This window comes from Pristiophorus japonicus, chromosome 5 (assembly GCF_044704955.1).
Source record: "Pristiophorus japonicus isolate sPriJap1 chromosome 5, sPriJap1.hap1, whole genome shotgun sequence".
Classification (NCBI taxonomy): domain Eukaryota; kingdom Metazoa; phylum Chordata; class Chondrichthyes; family Pristiophoridae; genus Pristiophorus; species Pristiophorus japonicus.
This window is the reverse complement of record NC_091981.1, coordinates 289,393,720-289,418,847: the sequence shown is the minus strand read 5'-3', so window position 1 is coordinate 289,418,847 and position 25,128 is coordinate 289,393,720. Positions and strand designations below refer to the sequence as shown.

The window sequence follows — 25,128 nt, the reverse complement described above, 5'->3', positions numbered from 1 at the left end:
TGGGTCGATAAGGTAGTTATGCTTTCCTTTATTAGCCGAAGCATAGAATACAAGAGCAGGGAAGTTATGCTACAACTGTATAGATACAACACTAGTTAGGCCACAGCTGGAATACTGCGTGCAGTTCTGGTCACCACATTACAGGAAGGATGTGATTGCTAGAGAGGGTGCAGAGGAGATTTACGAGGATGTTGCCAGGACTGGAAAAGTTTAGCTATGAGGAATGATTGGATAGGCTGGGTTTGTTTTCTTTGGAACAGAGGAGGCTGAGGGGAGACCTAATTGAGGGGTATAAAATTATGAGGGGCCTAGATAGAGTGGAGAGGAAGGACCTATTTCCCTTGCAGAAGGGTCAATAACCAGGTGACCTAGATTTAAAGTAATTGGTAGAGGGAAGAATTTCTTTACCCAGAGGGTTGTGGGGGTCTGGAACTCACTGCCTGAAAGGGTGGTAGAGGCAGAAACCCTCACCACATTTAAAAGGTACTTGGATGTGCAGTTAAAAAGCCTACAGGACTACGGGCTTTATGCTGGAAGGTGGGATTAGGCTGGGTAGCTCTTTTTCGATGGGCCGAATGGCCTCCTTCTGTTTCTAACTTTTCTTTGATAATTAAATATAAAATGAACAGCAGAAAAATGCGCTAGGCGAAATGGGTTGGAATACGAACCTCTGAGACATAAATGCAGCTGGGGCCAATAGTATGAAACCCTGCACTCGGCGGTAAAAAGACACAAGCTCTGCTTGATACGCCTTCAGCCAGATTCCCAGTTAGTTCGAATTCATTGTATGAGACCACAATTTGGGGCAATTTGATGATTTCACTTCAGCTCTAATACAAAACCAAAATACTGCGGATGCTGGAAATCTGAAATAAACCCAGAAAATGCTGGAAACACTCAGTGGGTCAGGCAGCATCTTTGGAGAGTAAAAAGAGTTAACGTTTCAAATCGATGACCTTTTGTCAGAGCCTAACTTTTCACAAATCGACAATTCTGCCCTTGGGGCAAAAGAGCTAGACTTAGTATACACTGGAAACTGACTCATAGGAACATAAGAAATAGGAGCAGGAGTAGGCCAGACGGCCCCTCCCCATAACCTTTTATTCCCTTATCGATTAAGAAACTATCTATCTCTGTCTTAAATGTATTCAATGACCAGCTTCCACAGTTCTCTGAGGCAGCGAATTCCACAGATTTACAACCCTCAGAAGAAATTCCTCCTCATCTCAGTTTTAAATGGGCGGCCCCTTATTCAAGATTATGCCCCTAGTTCTAGTCTCCCCCATCCTCTCTGCATCCACCTTGTCAAGCCCCCTCATAATCTTATATGTTTCGATAAGATCACCTCTTATTCTTCTGAATTCCAATGAGTAGAGGCCCAACCTACTCAACCTTTTCTCATAAGTTAACCCCCTCATCTCCGGAATCAACCTAGTGAACCTTCTTTGAACTGCCTCCAAAACCAGTATAACCTTTCATAAATATGGAAACCAAAACTGCACGCAGTATTCCAGGTGTGGCTTCACCAATACCCTGTATAACTGTAGCAAGATTTCCCTGCTTTTATACTCCATCCCTTTTGCAGTAAAGGCCAAGATTCCATTGACCTTCCTGCTGTACCTGCATACTAACCTGTTGTGTTTCATGCACCAGGACCCCCAGGTCCTGCTGTACTGTAGCACTTTGCAATTTTTCTCCATTTAAGTAATAATTTGCTCTTCGATTTTTTTTTCTGCCAAAGCGCATAACCTCACACTTTCCCATATTATAATCCATCTGCCAAATATTTGCCCACTCACTTAGCCTGTCTATCCTTTTGCAGGTTTTTTGTGTCCTCCTCACACATTGCTTTTCTCCCATCTTTGTATCGTCAGCAAACTTGGCTACATAACACTCGGTCCCTTCATCCAAGTCGTTAATACAGATTGTAAATCGTTGGGGTCTCAGCACTGATCCCTGCGGCACCCCACTCGTTAATGGTTGCCAACCCGAGAATGAACCATTTATCCCAACTCTCTCTTTTCTGCTAGTTAGCCATTCCTCTATCCATGCTAATATATTACCCCAATCCCATGAACTTTTATTTTGTGCAGTAACCTTTTATGTGGCACCTTGTCAAATGCCTTCTGGAAGTCCAAATACACCACATCCACTGGTTCCCCTTTATCCACCCTGTTCGTTACATCCTCAAAGAACTCCAGCAAATTTGTCAAACATGTCTTCCCTTTCATAAATCCATGCTGACTCTGTCTGACTAAATTATGCTTTTCCAAATGTCCTGCTGCTGCTTCTTTAATAATGGACTCCAGCATTTTCCCAACCACAGATGTTAGGCTAACTGGTCTATAGTTTCTTGCTTGTGTCTGCCTCCTTTTTTAAATAGGGGCGGTTACATTTGCAGTTTTCCAATCTGCTAGAACCTCCCCAGAATCCAAGGAATTTTGGTAAATTACAACCAATGCATCCACTATCCCTGCCGCTACTTTTCTTAAGACGTAGGATGCAAGCCATCAGGTCCAGGGGATTTATCTGCCTTTAGTCCCATTATCTTACTGAGTACCACCTCCTTAGTGATTATGATTGTGGTAAGTTCTTCCCCCCCCCCCTTATAGCCCCTTGACTATCCACTGTTGGAATATTTTTAGTGCCCTCTACTGTAAAGACTGATACAAAATATTTGTTCAGAGTTTCTGCCATCTCCAAATTCCTCATCACTAATTCCCCGGTTTCGTCCTCTAAGGGACCAACATTTACTTTAGCCACTCTGTTCATTTTTATATACCTGTAGAAACTCTTGCTATCTGTTTTTATATTTCATGCTAGTTTACTTTCATAGTCTATCTTCCCTTTCTTAATCATTTTTTTAGTCATTCTTTGCTGGTTTTTAAAAGCTTCCCAATCTTCTGTCCTCCCAGTAGCTTTGGCCACTTTGTATGCCCTTGTTTTTAATTGCATACCATCCTTTATTTCTTTAGTTAGCCACAGATGGCTATCTTTTCTTTGACATCTTTTCCTCCTCACTGGAATATATTTTTCTTGAGAGTTATGAAATATCTCCTTAAATGTATGCCACTGTTCATCAACCATCCTACACTTCAATCTATTTTCCCAGTCCACTTTAGCCAACTCTGCCCTCATACCTTCATAGTCTCCTTTATTTAAGCTTAGTACACTGGTTTGAGATCCAACTTTCTCAACCTCCATCTGAATTTGAAATTCAACCATGCTATGTTCACTCATTCCAAGGGGATCCTTTACTAGGAGATTGTTTATTAATCCTGTCTCATTACACAGGACCAGATCTAAGATAGCCTGCCCCCTGGTTGGTTCTGTTACATACTGCTCAAGGAACCCATCCCTTATGCACTCTATGAACTCTGCCTCAAGGCTACCCTGATCAATTTGATTTGTCCAATCAATATGGAGATTAAAATTACCCATGATTATTCCCTTTTTACAAGCCCCCACTATATCCTGGTTTATATGCCAACCAACAGAGTTGCTACTGTTAGGGGACCTATAGACTACACCCACCAGTGACTTTTTCCCCTTATTATTCCTTATTTCCACCCAAACTGTTTCAACATCCTGATCATTTGAGCCAATATCCTTTCTCACTATTGCAGTGATTCCATCCTTTATCAACAGAGCTACTCCACCTCCTTTTCCTTTCTGTCTGTGTTTCTGAATTGTCAAATACCCCTGAATATTTAATTCTCAGTCCTGGCCACCTTGCAGCCACATCTCTCTAATGGTTATCAGATCATACCCATTTGTGCCGTCAACCCATCTATTTTGTTACGAATGCTATGTGCATTTAGACAAAGAGCTTTTAAATTTGTTTTGTTACCCTTTTTTCCTCTGTCTTTCAAACTCACTTTCTTCATTTTTGCTTTCCAATTTCAGCTTTACTCCCCTCCCTACTGAATCTATTCTCGGGTTCCCATCTCCCTGCCAAGCTAGTTCAAACCCCCTCATGAGCAGCTGGCTCACGGAATGCCAACCAAAATGGCACGTGTATAAGGCAGCATATGGCCATTTGCTTAAGCTGTTGTGTATGTCATGTGCCAGTGGCTCTAGCTTCCAACGCATGGAACTTGGGCAGCCGGCTGCAAACCAAAAGTAAAGTTTCCGGGATTTACTAAGGCCATTAATTAAGATAACCCATTAGAGGAGCTGGCGCCAGTTGCATAGGCCTTGGCTCAATGTAAAAGCAGCTATAGAGAAGCCACAAGGATTAATGGTGTGGGAAGTTCAAATATCTGACTCTTGCAGTGAGGAGTGCTCGTCTGGTGGAGTTACATCAAATTGTTAGATTCCCTAAATTCAGGTTGCAACTGCCATGACCACCTTCAGTCAAACTGCACTAAGATTCAAAACTAACTTGTATTTAAGTCCTGCTTAAGAGGTGCATCGTAACTGTGAATTGGTGTCGAAAGTCTGTTTGCTCCATTCCCTTCCCCACAGGGAGAGGTAGTAAGCCTTATGGCCTCTCTGACTAAACCACGCAATTTAGTACTACTGCCTGCTAAGCCCTGGATAGAGACTAACCCAAATCAGCAGGAGATATTGGATGGTTTCTTTAGATAGATGATTTGTGACTCATTTTATCTTGTGTGTTGAAATGCAGTTCTTTTTTTGATGTTTAGGTGGGAGGAGATCAACTCCTGGAGCTTGTCGTCTTGCATTGAAAACGAAGATGGGAGCAGAAATCTGGAACATGACATGCTTTAGAAGAAAAAAATATTATGAATCTGTAACCAATTCAGAGAATGCTGGAAATATTCAGCAGGTCTATCACCATCTTTAAAGAGAAAAGACATATTAATGTTTTAGGTATAATTTGACATCAGAACAGGTGGTTAACTTGTCTTTCTCTCCACAGATGCTAACTGGCCTGCTGTGCATTTTGAGCATTATTTTTTTCCTTTCCATTTCTCTTCATGCTCCAATGGTTTCTCGGTGGGAATGTGGTTCGTACAAATGGAATCTGTCACATTATCCAAACACTGACGACCCATTTCTCTTTCTGCAGTCTGAAGACCTGGGCACTTGCAGTCAGTACGATATCGGAAGGCAAGGCCGGAGCATGATCCCCAGCGCCAGCTGCGTCTTCCCAGGATTCATGCTACGGAAGCCCTCCTCCGAGACGGACATCGAGAACTGGGCCTCCAAACACTTCAACAAGCACACGCAAGGAATCTTCCGCCGCAAAGTCTCCATCGCCAACATGCTGGCCTGGAGCAGCGAGTCGATCAAGAAGCCCATGATAATGACGGCCGACCGCAACGTGAAGAAGGAAGCGTGCGACTTGTTCAAACTGATCCAGATGTACATGGGCGACCGGCGGGCCAAGGCGGACCAGGTTAACGTGGCTCTGGAGATCGCCACAAAGGGCTGGAGCATGCAGGGTCTGAGGGACGAACTGTACATCCAACTGTGCCGGCAGACTACTGAAAACTTTAGATACGAGAGCCTTGCCAGGGGCTGGGAATTAATGGCCATCTGCCTGGCCTTCTTCCCTCCTACTCCCAAATTTCACTCCTACCTAGAAGGCTATATCTACAGGCACATGGATCCCGTGAATGATGCAAAAGGTAAGCTGCTAATGATTTTTACAAACACCCAAGCGGGCTATCCATAACTTCCAAGTTCCACAAATGGACAAAGAGAATTCTTTTTTTTTATCCCTCCCCTCTCTGGAATGTATTGTGTATTGAAAAGGTTTCATTATTTCTTGTATATTATATGAGTGTATACCAAGTACATCTCCAAAATAGGCACAAAGAGCATTAATAGTTCTCTCCGCTGCCTGAGTATTATTCATTATACATTTGTGAACTGGTGGCTGTGGATGCTGGTTATGGTTTCCCTTTGCTTTTGCGCTGATATCAGGTGGTAGCTGGCTACTGCACAAATACTGCATTTGCATCCAATCTGGGTGTCCCATGTGGTGCCTAGAAATGGGAGGGGAGGGGTGAGTGTGAGGAATCCAGCCATGGGATACATAGGACCCTGCTGTAGCACTGATTTGGGACATCCTTGTTTCTATTTTATACTAAGTGTGATGTGTGCAGAGACAGGAACAGAAGTAGGCCATTCTGCCCTTCAAGCCTGTTCCATCATTCACTTAATTCATGGCTGATCTGTATCGCAACTCCATCTACCCGCCTTGGTTCCGTAACCCTTAATGCCTTTAACTAACAATCTACCAATCTTAGTCTTGACATTTTCAATTGACCCCCAGCTTATTCAGATTTTTGGGGAAGAGAGTTCCAGATTTCCACTACCCTTTCTGTGAGAGAGTACATCCTTAACTCCCTCCTGAACGGCCTGGCTCTAATTTTAAGCTTATGCCCCCTGATTCTGGATTCCCCCACCAGAGGGAATAGTTTTTCTCAAATTATCCTGAAATCATTTTGAATGCCTTAATTGGATCACCGCTATAATCATACGTTCTGCTACAGATATATTGGGTCATATAACTTGATCAAAATATAAATTAATAATTGGGCAATAACAACAAATGAATTTCCACTAATTTTTTTAATACGTTTGATCGAATGTAAAGCTTTCTACCACTGATATAAATAAAATAGCTTGAGAGTACAAGCTGATCGATAACATCACTAATTAATCCCCATAACTTTCACTTTTAATCGGCCTTAGATTTCACTTAAGGAAAAGAGTCACCTCTGCAAATACACAACACTGTAGGATTAAAAAGTTCTGCCGCAACCTGACCAGAACAGGTCTGCAGTAAAAGCATCTGTTTAGTCCTTGTTTAAAACTAATTCTGGCCTCAAGCTCTTGGTATTTTTCATTTTAATTGCTTACCTAGTATGTGGCACACAGAGAAGGAGGAGTGATTTTATTAGAGTCTTAATCCCACACACATTATTGACCATAACTCACTGGTGATGAATTATCAGGGCAGCCCACTTTTGGGCTATAAATCATATCCCACCGCTCCTCATACACGCTCTGCTGGTGCCACTCGTGGAGGGCTACAGATATTAGAATAGGTTTTTGTTCAGTAATCATTTAAATAATTTATTCAAGTGATTGAAGCAGGACTAATTTTCTACTCAGTCTCCAGAATTTGCCTCGATTAATGGTGCAGAAAGAAAGCGGTTTTAATAATTGATCTTGGTGCGAGTCTATATATCTGACTCTGTGGCACTTTGTGCTCACTAAGTTAACATAGAAAGATAGAAAATAGGTGCAGGAGTAGGCCATTCGGCTCTTCAATAAGATCATGGCTAATCATTCCCTCAGTACCCCTTTCCTGCTTTCTCTCCATAACCCTTGATCCCTTTAGCCATAAGGGCCATATCTAACTCTGTCTTGAATATATCTAATGAACTGGCATGAACAACTCTCTGCGGCAGGGAATTCACAGGTTAACAACTCTGAGTAAAGAAGTTTCTCCTCATCTCAGTCCTAAATGGCCTACCCATTATCCTAAGACCATGTCTCCTGGTTCTGGACTTCCCCAACATCAGGAACATTATTCCCACATCTAACCTGTCCAGTACCTTCAGAATCTTATACGTTTCTATGAGATCCCCTCTCATCCTTCTAAACTCCAGTGAATAAAGGCCCAGTTGATCCAGTCACTCCTCATATGACAGTCCAGCCATCCCTGGAATCAGTCTGGTGAACCTTCGCTGCACTCCCTCAATAGCAAGAACGTCCTTTCTCAGATTAGGAGACCAAAACTGAACACAATATTCCAGGTGAGGCCTCACTAAGGCAGTACAACTGCAGTAAGACCTCCCTGCTCCTATACTCAAATCCCCTAGCTATGAAGGGCAACATACCATTTGCCTTCTTCACCGCCTGCTGTACCTAGATGGCAACTTTCAATGACTGATGAACCATGTCACCCAGGTCTCGTTGCACCTCCCCTTTTCCTAATCTGCCGCCATTCAGATAATATTCTGCCTTCGTGTTTTTGCCCCCAAAATGGATAACCTCATATTTATACACATTATACTGCATCTGCCATGCATTTACCCACTCACCTAACCTGTCCAAGTCACCCTGCAGCCTCTTAGCGTCCTCCTCACAGCTCACACCGCCACCTAGTTTAGTATCATCTGCAAACTTGGAGATATTACACTCAATTCCTTAATTTAAATCGTTAATGTATATTGTAAAGAGCTGGGGTCCCAGCACTGAGCCTTGCGGCACTCCACTAGTCACTGCCTGCCATTCTGAAAAGGACCCGTTTATCCCGACTCTCTGCTTCCTGTCTGCCAACCAGTTCTCTATCCACGTCAGTACATTACCCCCAATACACTGCGCTTTGATTTTGCACACCAATCTCTTGTGTGGGACCTTGTCAAAAGCCTTTTGAAAGTCCAAATACACCACATCCACTGGTTCTCCCTTGTCCACTCTGCTAGTTACATCCTCAAAAAATTCCAGAAGATTCGTCAAGCATGATTCCCCTTTCCTAAATCCATGCTGACTTGGACCGATCCTGTCACTGCTTTCCAAATCTGCAACTGGAACTATAATAACTGCAAATGGAAGAGCCAGGAGAATTGAGTGCTACGAGCATATTACCATTCTAGCAAGATTTACACCAGCGCTTAAATCATTTAGAACTGGCATAAATCAGTAAACACAAATCAGCCCCATGCACTCACTTCAGTTCCTTAAGAAGTGCTAGTGCTGGGGAATCGAACACTTTCCCTTTTGGGCCCGCAGCATTCCTATATTTATCACTCCCTTGCCAAGCAGAGTACAGTTAAAGTGCTTTTACGTTGGTGTCTGTAGGGTATTTGTGACGTGCACTTCCAAAGCACGGACATGCATTGTCAAAGCACAGATCCCATTCAGTCCCATTGGCATTGCAGTCCACGTTTGGCATGTTCGCGGAAAAATGAAGGGAAACAAAACCCAATGTGCAGCCAATATTTTTATTAGGTAAGGATATCGAGTGATATGAACAATGGATTAGATGGAGTTGAGGTACAGATCAGCCATGATCTAATTAAATGGCAAAACAGGTTTGAGGGGCTGAATGGCCTCCTCCTGTCCCTGCGTTCCTATGGTCAATGTCAGCTGTGTCAGACCTACACTTTTGAGAACTGGCAGCACCAACGTCCCATTGACACCAATATAAAAGGGCCTTTAGTGAAAATATGCCGTCAACTACCCCACCAATATGCTTGAGCACCAACCTCAGAAAAGCACACTCAACTGTGCCAGTGCAACATTTTTCTCACCAGCCATTCTCTCTGAAAGGTGCTGGCAATTAGTGTCAAACTCCAGGTCATTTTCTGCTGAAACACCTGAACCCTCAAGGAACTGGACTGATGTGCTCAAACCTCCATAATCGGCACAGTAAATTAAATGAGTAGATTGGAAAGGAACTGAAATGAGTGCATGGGGCTGATTTGTGTTTACTGATTTATGCCAGTTCTAAATGATTTAACCGCTGGTGTAAATCTTGCTAGAATGGTAATATGCTCGTAGCACTCAATTCTCCTGGCTCTTCCATTTGCACAGTTATTATAGTTCCAGTTGCAGATTTGGATAGTTGCAAAGACCACACCAGGGCTGAGAATGGAAAACTGTGTGAAGGGATGTAAGCAATTAAAGGGAAATGGCAGAACATGGAAACATCAATTCGTCCTGACTTAGAAAAACTCAAATAGCATCTCATTCCCATTGATGGCCTTTGCCAAGACTGAAGGGTGAGGGAGTAAAGAAGCAACACGGAAAAATGAAGGGAAACAAAACCCAATGTGCAGCCAATATTCTTCAGGCAAGTGATGGAGCAGTCCCATAACCCAGGCCCTGTCTGGCTGCTAACGTGGAGGTGGTTGCAGTGAGGGTGGAACTGTGCTACTACTCACACCATCACCGTAGGTCAGCATTGCAGAATGGAGGTGCAGGCAGGCTTCAGGCTAAAACTGACCAGTACTGTCGCTGGATGTGCCAGCCCTATGGTACATGTTAGCAGCAGCTAGCTCACCTCTAATTCAGCCTCACTGCTGAGCTCGACCCTGTGAAGTTAGCTCCCCCATGGTTGGGTGCGACAGTGCCAGTAAATACCCTCCCTGTCTCTGGGACCACCTCCAACGATACAAGCCTCCCAGATCTCTGCCTTTCCCCAATTCTGGTCTCTTGCGCGGCCTCAGGTTTCATCGCTCCACCATTGCCGGCCGTGCCTTCAGCTGTCCTAAACTCTGGAATCCCCTTGCTAAACATCTCCACTTCTTCACACCTACCTCTTTGACCAAGCTTTTGGTCGCCTCTCCTAATACCTGCAGTTCTGGTCACTACATTACAGGAAGGACGTGATTGCACTGGAGAGGGTAAAGAGGAGATTTACGAGGATGTTGCTGGGACTGGAGAATCTAAGCTATGAGGACAAAATGGATAGGCTGGGTTTGTTTTCCTTGGAGGAGGCTGAGGGGACACCTCATTGAGGCGTATAAAATTATGAGGGGCCTAGATACAGTGCATAGAAAGGGCCAATTTCCCTTAGAGGGGTCAACAACCAGGGGACATAAATTTAAAGTAATTGGTAGAAGGTTTAGAGGAGATTTGAGGTGAAATTTCTTCACGCAGAGGATTGTGGGGATCTGGAACTCACTGCCTGAAAGTGTGGTAGAGGCCGAAACCATTACCATATTGAAAAAGTACTTGGATGTGCACTTGAAGTGCCGTAACCTGCAGGGCTACAGACCGAGAGCTGGAAAATGAGATTAGGCTGGATAGCCTCTTGTTGGCCGGCATGTACACGATGGGCCGAAATGGCCTCCTTCCGTGCTGTAAACTTCTATGATTCTATGATCTGCTTAAGTGGCTCGGTGTCAAATTCTGTCTGAAAACTGTCCTGTAAAGCACCTTGGAAGGTTTTATTATGTTGAAGGCGCTATATAAATACAAGATATTGTTGGTATCTGGGCAGGTGAAGCTGGCTGTTGATCATACTGGCATTGCCGCCTTTGATGCGTTGCAAGCAACAGTCTGGCTTAATGATTGGGAGGGCTTCTGAGGAATTGTCCAGCATCACTAAGTCAGGTGTTCACAAATCCAAGTGGAGCCAGTGGTCCTGCTGTCCCGGCTTCCGTTGGGATTGGGTGCCTCTATGTGCACGTCTTGTCTGTTGAAGGAAGGTATGTGAGCGTCCGTTTGGCTGCAGAGGACTGTGTACAGAGCTGCTTCATTCAGCCTGACCTCCCTGGTATCTCTCTGTAGGTCTTCATCCTTCCTTCCACTTCACAAAGTGGCCATTCCCATTGGAGAAACCCAGCTGTCCCCGTAATGGTCCTGGGGGAGAAGTTTGTTTTGAGAATGATTGGCACGGAGCCTCCTGAGAATCTGAGGGAGTGATTTTAACCCAACTGATGAGATTAGATTGGCCGCCCGTTTCACTTTACATTGAAGTCAATTTCCTGTCGGTTTCCCACCAGGCGATTTAGGTCAAAATTACCCCCTGTGAAAAAAGACCAAACAAATGAACAAAATAGAGAAGCAATAGCCTAAAAACACTCGTCTTTATATTATTCCTGCCTGACTTCATATTTCCTAAAAACCTTGGCTGGCTAGCTTCTCCTACGTTGTTCACACTGAATGTCCTACATGCCTAAACATAGAGTATTGCACACTGGATGCCTTGTCCCCATTTCTATATTTGAGTCATGCTCTTGCCTGTCTCAGATGAGAGCTTGCACTACATAAGAACATAAGAAATATGAGCAGGAGTAGGCCACCCATACATCACACAGGTTGCAAACCACATTTCTAACTGGGAAGCAGTTGGTTACTAAATATGTAAATTAATATCTTAAATAATCTTTTGTTGCAACTAATTCTTCAACAAAGAATGTTGTGGTTATGCAAGTCAGACATAGGCTAGAGCAAATAAGGTTAAGAGGAGATTTAAGAGAAATTTTCAAAATTATGAGGGGGTTTGATAGAAACTCTTTCCACTGGCAGGCGGGTGAGTAAACTAGAGGTCACAGATTTAAGACGACAACATAAGAAATAGGAGCAGGAGAAGATCACCTGGCCCCTCGACCCTGTTCCGCCATTTAATATCATGGCTGATCTGATCATGGATTCAGCTCCACTTCCCTGCCCACTCCCCATAACCCTTTATTCCCTTATCACTCAAAAATCTGTCTATCTCTGCCTTAAATATGTTCAATGACCCAGCTGCCACAGCTCTCTGGGGCAGAGAATTCCATAGATTTACAACCCCCTGAGAGAAGAAATTCTTCCTTATCTCAGTTTTAAATGGGTGAGCCCTTATTCTGAGACTGTGTCCCCTAGTTTTAGTTTCCCTTATGTGGAAATATCCTCTCTGCATCCACCTTGTCAAGCCCCCTCATTATCTTGTATGTTTTGATAAGATCACCTCTCATTCTTCTGAACTCTAATGTGTATAGGCCCAACCGACTCAACCTATCTTCATAAGTCAACATCCTCATCACCAGAATGACCCTAGTGAAGCTTCTCTGAACAGCCTCCAATGCAAGTATATCCTTCCTTAAAAATTGTATGCAGTACTCCAGGTGTGGCCTCACCAATACCCTGCACAGTTGTAGTAGGACTTCTCTGCTTTTACACTCTATCCCCCTTGCAATAAAGGCCAACATTCCATTAGCCTTCCTGATCACTTGCTGTATCTGCATACTAACTTTTTGTGTTTCATGCACAAGGACCCCCAGGTCCCTCTGTACTGTAGCACTTTGCAATTTTTCTCCATTTAAATTATAATTTGCTTTTCTATTTTTTTCTGCCAAAGTGGATAACCTCACATTTTCCCACATTATACTCCATCTGCCAAATGTATATCCACTCACTCAGCCTGTCTATATCCTTTTGCAGATTTTTTGTGTCCTCCTCACAATTTGCTTTCCCATTCATCTTTGTATCATCAGCAAACTTGGCTACATTACACTCGGTCCCTTCCTCCAAGTCATTAATATAGATTGTAAATAGTTGAAGCTCCATCATCGATCCCTGCGGCACTCCACTAGTCACTGTTTGCCGACCGGAAAATGACCCATTTATCCCGACTCAGTGTTTTCTGTTAGTTAGCCAATCCTCTATCCATGCTAATATATCACTCAACACTTTTGCCCTTGGGTTCAAACTGGGCCCAAGTTTTGGCTTGAGTTGCTCCTATTTTTTTGGAGCAACTAGTTTAGCATGGAGTATTTTAGAAATCGCAATTCTCGGCATTTAGTTTGCTCCAGTTCTAGTTAGTTAGAATAGTTTCGTTTTAGCATAGTTTTTTTTTCAAAAGGGGGCATTACCAGCCATTAAAGCAAGTTTAGGCAGCGAAAAGTTACTCCAAACTAACTTAGAATGGAGTAAGTGTCGATTTTTGTACGCTCAGAAAAACCTTGCCTACACTTTATAAATTAGGCGCAGGTAGCGAGAGATAGCGGGGGGGAAGGGAAGTTAGGGGATTTTACAAAGCATTAAACACTTCACTTTTACCAATAAAAAGCCATCATCAATAATAAATGATAAATCAATCAATAAATCAACCAATCAATCAACAAAAAATAAAAACATAAAAAAATAATAAAAAATCAATCAATAAATAAAAAATTTAAACTTTCTACTCACCTACTGCAGCACCGGGAGCCCTCCAACAGCCTGCTTAAGAGCTGGTGAACTTTTATCTTGTGCAGTAACCTTTTACATGGCACCTTATCGAATGCCTTCTAGAAATCCAAATATACCATATCCACTGGTTCCTCCTTATCCACCCTGCTCGTTACATCCTCAAAGAACTCCAGAAAATTTGTCAAACATGATTTCCCGTTCATAAAACCATGCTGACTCTGCCTGATTGAATTATAATTTTCCAAATGTCCCGCTACTGCTTCCTTAATAAAGGACTCCAGCATTTTCCCAACGACAGATGTTGGGCTAACTGGTCTATAGTTTCCTGCTTTTTGTCTGCCTCCTTTTTTAAATAGGGGCGTTACATTTGCGGTTTTCCAATCCGCTGGGACCGCCCCAAAATCCAGGTAATTTTGGTAAATTACAACCACTGCATCCGCTATCTCTGCAGCCACTTCTTTTAAGACCCAAGGATGTAAGCCATCAGGTCCAGGGGACTTGTTGGCCTTTAATCCCATTATTTTACAGAATACTACTGCATTAGTGATAGTATTAAGTTATTAAGGGCCAAGTTTCCACATGATTTGCGCCTGATTTTTAGGAGCAACTGGTGGAGAGCGGACTATCTTAGAAATCGCAATTCTCCACTTTTTTTTTTCTGCAGTTCTAGTGAGGTAGAACAGTTCTACTTTGGAACAGAATTTTTTCTTCAAAAGGGGGCGTGTCCGGCCACTGGCGCCTGATTTCAAAGTTTCCACAGTGAAAACGTACTCCAAACTAAAGTAGAATGGAGCAAGTGAAGATTTTTGTAGAACTGAAAAAACCTGTTCTACACATTAAAAAATCAGGCGCAGGTTACAAATTAGGAGTCCAGAACGAGGTGGGGGGGGAGGGGGGGGGGAAGGGAAGTCAGTAAATTCTACAATAAATCCTTATTTATACTTCTACAAATATTATACAAATAAATCCAACCTGAATAAACATTTATAAGCAAAGAAAAGATTAAATAAACCATCTTCCTACCTGTGTGAAAGTGCTTCAGCCATCGTTCATTGCCGCGGGGGGTGGGGAAGGAAACCGCCGTTTGTTGCCGCGGAGGGGAAGGAGACAGCGGTTTGTTGCCGCGGAGGGGGGGGAGGGGAAGGAGACAGCGGTTTGTTGTCGGAGGGGAGGGAGGGGGAGGAAACCGCCGTTTGTTGCCGTGGAGGGTAGGGAGGGGAAGGAGACCGTGAGAAGGGTAGCCTCAGTGCTGATGGCAATGTGCTTTTATTAAAAAATGTTAAAAAATTAAACAGCTACAAAGAACTACAAAAATGGCCGAGTGCCAATGTTTTTTTCACACTGAGCATGCGCGAACGCTTCAACGCGCACGCGCAGCGTTGCCGGCAGGGAAAAAACTAATTTAAATAGTACCCGCCCCCTCCCACTTACAAAATTGGCACGAGTGTAGGCTCCGCCCCCTTGGGCGCCGCGCCAAACAGACATGGAGCTGCAGGGCGCTCCAGAATAGTGCGTTTTTTTTTCTGGCGCCGTTTTAGGCGCGAAAAACGGGCGCCCAGCTCGGAGGGGCGCCCGTTTTTTATCCTGTGGAAACTTGGGCCCTAAGTTCCTCCCTCCCTATAGTTCCTTGATTATCCACTATTAGAATGCTTTGAGTGTCTTCTACCGTGAAGACGGATACAGAATATTTGTTAAAACGTCTCTGCATTTCCCTGTACTCCATTATTAATTCCCCAGTCTCATCCTCTCGGGGACCAACATTTACTTTAGCCACTCTTTTCCTTTTTATGTGCCTGTAGAAAATCTTACTATCTGCTTTCATATGTTGTGCTAGTTTACTTTCATAATCTATCTTCCCTGTCTTTATCATTTTTTAGTTCTTTGCTGACTTTTAAAAGTTTCCCAATGCTCTGGTCTCCCACTTGCCTTGGCCACATTGTTTGCCCTTGTTTTCAATTTGATACCAACCCTTATTTCCTTAGTTAGTCACGGATGGTTATCCCTTCTCTTAGGGCCGAATGGCCTACTCCTGCGCCTATGTCTCTTAGTCTTTTCTTCTCATTGGGTTATATTTTTGTTGCGAATTATGAAATATCTCCTTAAATATCTGTCACTGCTCATCAACCGTCCTATATTTTAATCTATTTTCCCACTCCACTTTAGCCAACTCCGCCCTCATACTTTGTAGTCTCCTTTATTTAAGCTACCATCTCAACTACCCACCTCAAACTCCATCAGAAGCATGAAAGTCATGAGAAATGGGTCTCCGCCACTTTTTCCGTTCCATTATGCCTTGTCTGTGTCCATTTCTAAGACATAAGGGAGACTAAAATCGGCCACACGTCTCTAACAGATGTTTAACACAAGGCCAGTTGCCAGCGCTGATTTCATTTGCTTATAATCTCAAATTTGAAAGTGTCTGAAGATATTCAGTAATTTGGACCAGGTTTTGCTGAAACAATAATGGCGTCTGAACAACACACACCGTTACTAATGCTCAAATCGACCGGCAACTTATAGCGAGGAAGAGATACCCCGTGAATTGCGAATTGCCACAAGTTGCTGTCCGATTAGAGTTTAAAGGGATGTTTTAAAAGAGGGGAGAGAGGTTTAGGGAGGGAAGTCCAGAGCTTGGGGCCTAGGCTGCTGAAGGCACGGGATGTGCAAGAGGCTAGAATTGGAGGAATGCAGAGATCACGCAGGTTTGTAGGGCTGGAGGAGGTTACAGAGATCGGGAGGGTGAGTTACTGGAGGGATGTGAAAACAAGGGCCATGCAGCCCCTCGATCCTGCTCCACTATTCTATAAGATCATGGCCGATCATCGACCTCAACTCCACTTTTCCGCCCGCTCTCTATATCCCCTAATTCCCCGAGAGTCCAAAAATCTATCCATCTCATTGAAATTGAAATGATCTGTTGCCAATGATTCCTGCCAGCCCCACAGTTCCAGTGGAGTCTGAGGGAGCTACTGCAGTGAAGCAAACAGTGAGATTTCAGTTTGTTACACATGATGGCTTTGTGCCTTCCCACAGTGACATGATTAGACACACACATACACCCGACTGCTTTAAATTGCTATGTCATCCATTGTTCTATATTTAAATCAAGTGAATGTCTTGATTAAACCCCAGCCTGTAACTTGTTCTCAGGTATGCATTGTTACACTTGTAGACTAGTTGAATCCCTTGATTAACATCCAGCCTGTAACTCACTCCGAAGTATTCATCATTCTATATATAAACCCCCCCCCCGAATCCCTTGATAGATTCCAGTCTGTAACTCACTCCCGGGTATCCTTTATTCCATGTGTATAAACCATTAGAAACCCTCGATTTGACTCCAGCCTGTAATCCATTATTTTATATGTGTCACATTTTTGACTCTATTGCCACAGAAGGATCTTGGTATAATCTATATTAAAATGTTACTCTTCATTTATATTTAGCTGTCAAGGTTAAATTCATTGAACAGTCAAGCACTGGCGGGCGTATATTAGAACCAGATGAATCAATTTATGAAATGGTGCTCCTTGTATGCCACTTCAGCATGAGACAATGGAATTAATTTCAACCTTCCTGTGAGCCATCCATTCTCACTATATTCGGGAAATCTATTAGAAACATAGAAAATAGGTGCAGGAGTAGGCCATTCGGCCCTTCATTTGAGTTCCGCAGGAGCAGTGTTTAAGGACAGTATACAATCAATTAGCCAATCCTCAGGCAAGGAGAGCTGGGGAAGTTCAGCAGTCAAGCTGCTGGTTTCCTTTGTTCCTTAGTTGGAAAGGGCTAGAATTTGCACTACATCTCCGCCCGCTTTCTCGGCGGTATTGGTTGTTTTGGGCAAATTTCCATAGAGTTCCGCTAGCGGTTTTGAAATACCCCTGGGGAACGGACTGCCGGCGTGCACCATCCAAAAACCGCCACCACCCGAGTTTTGACTCAGCGGTGACCCGCGGGTAAGTAGGAAAAAAACGCCCACGAGAAGCAGTGGGAGCTGGGCAGTAGGTAAGTAGCCCTGCAACAAAAAGGTTAAGTTAAAGGGCTTTTAATTATTATTTTTAAATTCTTTTACAGTGATTAAGGTGAAAAGGGTCCTGGGACTGTGTTCTGATTTTTTTTAATTTTATTTTATGTTTTTCGAAAAAAATATTTTGTGTGTTTTCCCCCTCCTAGGCCCAACCCGCAGCCTCGGTCTAAATTTTAGTAATTACTGCCCAATCGGCCCAAGATTCCATTTTCCACCGAGAATCGGGGTGTAAGGTCCATTTTTTTTCACCGGGTGGAATTTCTTCCTTTTTTTGTGGATTTTTTTTGCCGGCGGTAATTTTAAAATCTTAGCAGTATTTTTGGGTGGATTTTTTGGAAATTCTAGTCCAAAGAAAGGAAGGACAAATGAGAATATGGTTTTGGTTCAGAAGGTCTGTTGAGGGAGACAGGCAGGAAGTGAGCAAGCTGTTACCTACCCCTTAAGCTAGAGCTGAGCAGGATCGGGAGGAGTATTGACTAGGAAAATTATATTTAGCCCACTAACAGTAACAGTGAGGAGTGTATTGTTATCTTCTATGCCACAAGGAGTATTTCTGAATTAAGTTGGTATGGTTATATTTACATTGTTCTTCTCGTTCATTTACTGATTGTAAACTAAACCCATTTATTGATTTATATCTGGCCTTGCCTCACTAACGTGTTAAGAACATAAGAATTAAGAGCAGGAGTAGGCCATGCGGCCCTTCGAGACTGCTCTGCCATTCAATAAGATCTTTGACCTCAACTCCACTTTCCCGCCCGATCCCCATATCCCTTGATTTCCCTACAGTCCAATCAGAAGATCGGTGAAGTGCACGCAACAGCATGTGCGATATTACAGTATCCAGTTCCTATAGCCAGGGGTTTCATTGCTGTGGCCCCGTGGGTCACACCATTGTATGACTAAACATTGGCCGATAAAAATAAACTCCTGATCGCAAGGTGTGGGGTGTCCAATTACGGGAGGGACAAGTGTATCTGAACCCAGAGAATATCTAGTGCAGGCTTGAATTTTGTCACAAATCAACTGAACGCGATTAGATTCCAGTCTTGTAATCTCTTCCAACTATTATTTTAGGCAGTACATATCACTTGTACGAAATGAATATCCATACTGCTGTCCGTTATGAGACATCACCCACACACCTGCTTTCGAGTCTGGATGGCCAGACATGGATGTTAAAATCAATGACATCTTTCTAGTGCAGATACCCACTTGAGTAATGGCGAAGCAATGCTGTCATTTTGGCGATGGTTATATTTTTGCCCGCCTGTTCTCTCATTTTTCCTGATGGGATGACTGGGCAGGATCTTTCTAATTGGTTCTGTCAATTTGCTTAAAATGCGCCTTTGGGGAGCAAGGGAACACAAGATGTTTTGAAATTGAGATTGCATTTCATTGCACTGGAATGCTTCTGTCTTTTTTATAATTTAAATGGCACGACTCAAATGTTGAGATTTGAGGTGGAAGCTGAAAAGGCACTTGGGCAAGGTATGCTTCACTAAAGTGGCCGATGGCACTTGGGAGTAAAGTACCTATCTTTCATTTTTAAAGTGCAAATTTTGCAACCGCTAAATGTAATTACATTTCAAAAGCAAACTTAAAGGGATCTATTGCTTCCGCGAAGGTGCGTTTCTGCTTTCTGCTTCTCCTTTATTCTGAGCCCTAATTTTCATACTTGCTGCTCCATCTTTTTCATTGAAATCGTGATCTGTAAAACAATGGAAAAATCAATAGGTTTGAGCAATCTGGTACCCCTTGAATGAACATTAAAAATCAATTCCGTTGCTTGTCCTTGAAGAAGGAGAAGCCTTTCAGACAGTCCTCGTTCAACATCTCTGCTAATATTCGCTGCTGTGGCACAGATCGAGGCCACGATTAGCAGCTTAACCATTTCACCGCTGAAAACACAAAACTTTTTCTTTTAAATTAATTGATTTACTCAGTGTCCTTGACACTTCGGGTTTTTTGTGCCAGCTGTGACTCAGTTGATATCCTGATCTCTGAGTCAGAAGGTTCTTGAGCCCAAAATCTAGGCTGACACTCCAGTGCAGTGCTGAGGGAGTGCTGCACTGTCAGAGGTGCCATCTTTTGGATGACACTTTTAAATGTCTGCCCCCTCAGATGAAGGTAAAAGATTCCATGGCACTATTTCAAAGAGGAGCAGGGGAGTTTTTCCCCAGTGTCCTGGCTAATATTTATCCTCGACAAACAGCACTAAAACAGGTTATCTGCTCATTATCACATTGCAGTTTGTGGGAGCTTGCTGTGTGTAAATTGGCTGCGTGTTTCCCACATTACAACAGTGACTACATTCCAAAAGTACTTCATTGTCTGTAAAGCGCTTTGGGACATCCTGAGTTCATGAAAGGAGCTATATAAACGCAAATCTTTTTCTTTCCTTTCCTTTTTGTTTGACTGTAATAATGTATAGATTTTTGTACTGCTACAGATCTATTAAAAATATGAAGTGAACTTGTCATGTTTATATGTGCTTTTTAGCCTGAAGACATGGAGACTGCCATGATGGGAGCAGTAGTGTTCCCTAACTAATAGTAAATACTACCCAGTACTATCCTTGTAGCTTGTGTTCTCATTCAGTAGAAACGGTAGCATTTTAGCTGAAAGCAAGGCCTCCCTTTCAGATCATGCAGAAACCCAAAGTAGAAAGGGACGTTGTGGCAGCACAGCACATTGGATCATCAGTGCGCGATGCCAACAGAGATAGGAGTTAACATCTGCAGGTTCCCCACTTGTGCTGCGCTCACTGCACCAGAAACACCCCTACTCCGGAAGTCAGTGAGACCAGGCACTTCCCTTGCACACAGCAGATTCCAGGACTGCGCAGCTCCGTCAGCGTGCCGGGCAGCTTCAGAGTGACATTGACAGAGGTCTGGGAGGTGGTACTTGAACTCAGGAATATTCTACAGCGGAGACAATCTCTACAACATAGAGTGGAAGCAGATTAGTATCTGAGCGGAAAGTGGTTTTCAAAAAGTAGGCGTACATAGTGAACAAAGAAAGGGAAAGAAGTATATTGTGAGTGTGCTGATAGTGACACCAGCCCAGGTACTTTGACCAGTGTATTTGAAAATAGACCGAGCAAAGAAGAGGATTCCAGGTATTTGTTATGAGGAAAAATTGAGGAAATTTCATTTGTTTTCTTTGGAAAAGAGACTTCGAGGTGACCCAATTGCAGTTTTCAAGATTATGAAGTGAATTGATTACATTTATCCAGGTGATTGCTCACTGTGGTGAAGGGCTCAGATACTTGGGCGTGCACGTTTCAAATGAAGACATTAAGAATAAGACGGGGAGTTGGGTAGAGTCTTTACACCCAAAATTTCGAGCTGTGTGTTGTTTACTGGTGCAGGACATTAATAGTTAATAACTTAGAGACTGTTGGATGTGTTTGCAGTGAGAGAAGGGACTGAGGGACATGGTGAGGAGGTGGGTAGGTGTGACTGAAAAAAGTGTCTGATGGTCTTTTTGTATTCCTAAAAGTTTTTCCGACATGTTGATCCTGCCATTTGCAGCAGCATCATGGTCTGCACAGGACTTTTATGGCTTCTGTGCGAGTTGATCTCCTGTTCATTTTGTTGCCGATCTACTGATCTCAAGAACAGATTGCATTTCTTGAAACATATTTTTTTCTAATACTCTATCCCCTTTCCTTCCCTCTGCTTCTAAAGGCGGTGCCACACACTGGGTCACAGTCCCACGGCCACCAGAAGTGATCTGGTATCTTTCCCAAATGGCCAAACTTCCAGTCTGACCTAGGCCGGGAGCATCGAGAGGCAGTTGGATTGTGCCGGGTACCTGGGCCTGATCCTTTCCTCGCCCACACACCTGCACTCTCTGACAGACATTCCTGGATCACCATCAGGAGCGGGACACCTATGTCAGTTTTATATTCCAACTCCCTATCCGGGAGCTCTGAGGCGAATTGCAGCATCTCGGCCATGACTGAGACCGGCAAACTCTCACACAGCAGAGCACCCGAGTGAATCTGGGACCTTCTGACCTGTGACATGATACAACAGGGGTGGTGCCTTCACCCACTTGGCCATTGGGAGTGATCGTAGCAGTTCTTTACTGAGCTTTATTTGCATTGCGAAAACAAAATTGGAGCTTGCTTCTTATCTTTGTCAAGACTGTTTAAGGAAATACTGGTTTTGTTTTAAACTCCATTATATTGGCTTCACCACAGGGCCACCTTCATTATGTTGTATTATTTAAAAATAGGAATGAGTGAAATGCAGTTCATAAAACTGCAGTGAGCTGTGCCATGAAATAAGAACATAAGAAATAGGAGCAGGAGTAGGCCATTTGGCCCCTTGAGCCTGCTCCACCATTCAATAAGATCATGGCTGATCTGATCTTGGCCTCAGCTCCACTTCCCTGCCCACTCCCCACTCCCCATAATCCTTGACTCCCTTATCGTTCAAAAATCTGTCTATCTCCACATTAAATATATTCAATGACCCAGCCTCCACAGGTCTCTGGGCTAGAGAATTCCACAGATTCACGACCCTCTGAGAGAAGAAATTCCTCCTCATCTCAGTTTTAAATGGGTGACCCCTTATTTGAAACTGAGCCCTCTAGTTCTAGATTCCCCCACGAGGGGAAACATCCTCTTTGCATCTACCCTGTCAAGCCTCTACAAAATCCTATATGTTTCAATAAGATCACCTCTCATTCGTCTATACTCCACTGAGTATAGACCCAACCTGCTCAACCTTTCTTCAGAAGACAACCCCCTCATCTCAGGAATCAACCTCGTGAACCTTCTCTGAACTGCCTCCAATGCAAGTATACGGCAAGATCCCACAAATCCCCTGGGAGGACAGACGAACCAACGTTGGCGTCCTCGACCAGGCCAACATCCCCAGCATATTGAAGCACTGACCACATTTGATCAGCGGGGCAGGCCACATTGTCCGCATGCCAGACACGAGACTCCCAAAGCAAGCGCTCTACTCGGAACTCCTTCATGGCAAACGAGCCAAACATGGGCAGTGGAAATGTTACAAGGACACCCTCAAAGCCTCCCTGATAAAGTGCCACATCCCCATTGACACCTGGGAGTCCCTGGCCAAAGACCACCCTGAGTGGAGGAAGTGCATCCGGGAGGGCGCTGAGTGCCTTGAGTCTCATCGCTGAGAGCGTGCAGAAATCAAGCGTAAGGTGGGTGGGGTGGATTGACCCATCCACCTCCACGGAGGTGTGTGGAGGGCCTGACCCATCCACCTCCATGGCACGAACCTGGTATTGCAGTACTTCCAGGAACGGTGCAGTGGCTCTAGGCCTTTTGGCTAAGAGCATTGGCGCAGAGTGATCCTTGATGTGTGCAAGGTGACCTCTGGCGTTTGTGATTTGACAAAGAATTGGAAAGATTGGCAACGAAAAATAAAAAATAAAAATGCAGAAATCAAGCGCAGGCAGCAGAAGGAGCGTGCGGCAAACCTGCCCCACCCTCCCTTACCCTCAACGACTATCTGTCCCACCTGTGACAGGGACTGTGGTTCTCGTATTGGACTGTTCAGCCACCTAAGGACTCATTCTAAGAGTGGAAGCAAATCTTCCTCGATTCCGAGGGACTGCCTATGATGATGATTCCCCCTTAAATAAGGAGACCAAAACTGCACGCAGTACTCTAGATGTGGCCTCACCAATATCCTGTACAGTTGTAGCAGGACTTCCCTGCTTTTATACTCCATCCCCCTTGCAATAAAGGCCAACATTCCATTTGCCTTCCTGATCACTTGCTGTATCTGCATACTAACTTTGTGTTTCGTGCACAAGGATCCCCAGGTCCTTCTGTACCACAGCATTTTGTAATCTCTCCCTATTTAAATAATTTTGCTTTTTTATTTTTCTGACCAAAGTGGATAACCTCACACTTCCCCACATTTTGCCCACTCACTTAGCCTGTTTATATCCCTTTGTAGATTCTTTGTGTCCTCCTCACAACTTGCTTTCCCAGCTATCTTTGTATCATCAGCAAACTTGGCTACATTACACTCGGTCCCTTCACCCAAGTCATTAACATAGATTGTAAATAGTTGAGGCCCCAGCACTGATCCCTGTGGCACCCCACTAGTTACAGTTGCCAACCGGAAAATGACCTATTTATCCCAACTCTCTGTTTTCTGTTAGTTAGCCAATCCTCTATCCATGCTAAAATATTACCCCCAACCATATGAGCTTTTATCTTGTGCAGTAACCTTTTATGTGGCACCTTATTGAATGCCTTCTGGAAAACCACATCCACTGGTTCCCCCTTATCCACCCTGTTTGTTACATCTTCAAAGAACTCCAGCAAATTTGTCAAACATGATTTCCCTTTCATAAAACCATGCTGACTCTGCTTGACTGCATTATGATTTTCTAAATGTCCTGCTAATACTTAGTTAATAATGGACTCCAGCAATTTCCCAATGACAGAGGTTGGGCTAACTATAGTTTCCTGCTTTCTGTCTTCCTCCTTTCTTAAACAGGATGCCCATCATTCCCCATGTGGGGAATTCCCAATCTCAGCCAGGCACGCTCCCTCAAGGAAAACCATGAACCCAGCCCAGGCCCATTGCCTCATACCTGCTGGAGAGGAGCATTGTATAGGACAGAAGACAACACTGACGCCTGTCTCGCTCGGGGACGGTGCTTGGCACAGGATGATTCTGGGAGGAGCATTATAAAGCTTGGTTTAAGTGGTGGATAATGCAGGCACACTTAGTCTCTGTGCTGTGTGTGATAGCGGAAACATTGGGGGCAATTTTAACCTAACTCCCCAGGTGGGTAACCCTCCCAATCAGGTGGCATGCCGGTTTCACACCACAAAAATGGAGAGTACAATTAGGCGGGGTGTAAAACCAGTGTTGCATCCAATCCTGTCAGTTTTCCGATGGGCGTGTTGGGCTAAATTGGCCCTCCTACATTGATTGCACTCTGTGGACAAGAGTCATTGATTCAGATTGTGGGTGGGGCCCAGAGCTTTCCTTTACTAGTTCATGAAAACTCATTGCAAACCTTATTGACCACAATAACTAATGCCTCCAGATCGCAAAACATGAAAAACAGGTTTCAATTTTCTAAAAGGCAGATTTTCCGGGGGAACGCTCCCGTATTTGTGTGTGTGGGGGGCCACGGGAGAGAGGAATAACATTTTGTGTAAAGTTTCTTGTATGAGAAGAGGGTGAGGAGAAAATAGAGGGCAGATCTTCTGCATCATTGTATTCCACAGCAACGTGGCCGAGAGAGGGGAAAGTACCAATGTTTACTACAGTCTGTTGATAAATCAAGGGGTTTTTCATTTTGAAAACTGGATTATTCAGTCATTTGAACGAAGCAGTATAAATTGCACAGCAAAGTGGGGCAGAATGCTAAAAAATTAAATTATCAGATGATTTGAATTAAGTAATTTTGAGCTAAGAGCAGGCTGTCCTAGCATGCCCCAGGAATGAGGACGATAGAAATTTGTCGACGTGAGCAGT

General features: G+C 43.8%; 1 protein-coding gene across 5 annotated transcripts in view; it reads left to right on the top strand.

Moving 5' to 3' along the window:
- arhgap39 (Rho GTPase activating protein 39) overlaps positions 1 to 25,128 on the top strand; it is a 618,982-nt gene that overhangs the window by 422,636 nt on the left and 171,218 nt on the right. For all 5 annotated transcript variants that reach the window (XM_070881793.1, XM_070881797.1, XM_070881792.1 and 2 more), the window contains one exon: positions 5,036 to 5,597. In XM_070881793.1, the coding sequence (XP_070737894.1) occupies positions 5,036 to 5,597 (562 nt within the window). The remainder of the gene's footprint in view (positions 1 to 5,035; positions 5,598 to 25,128) is intronic.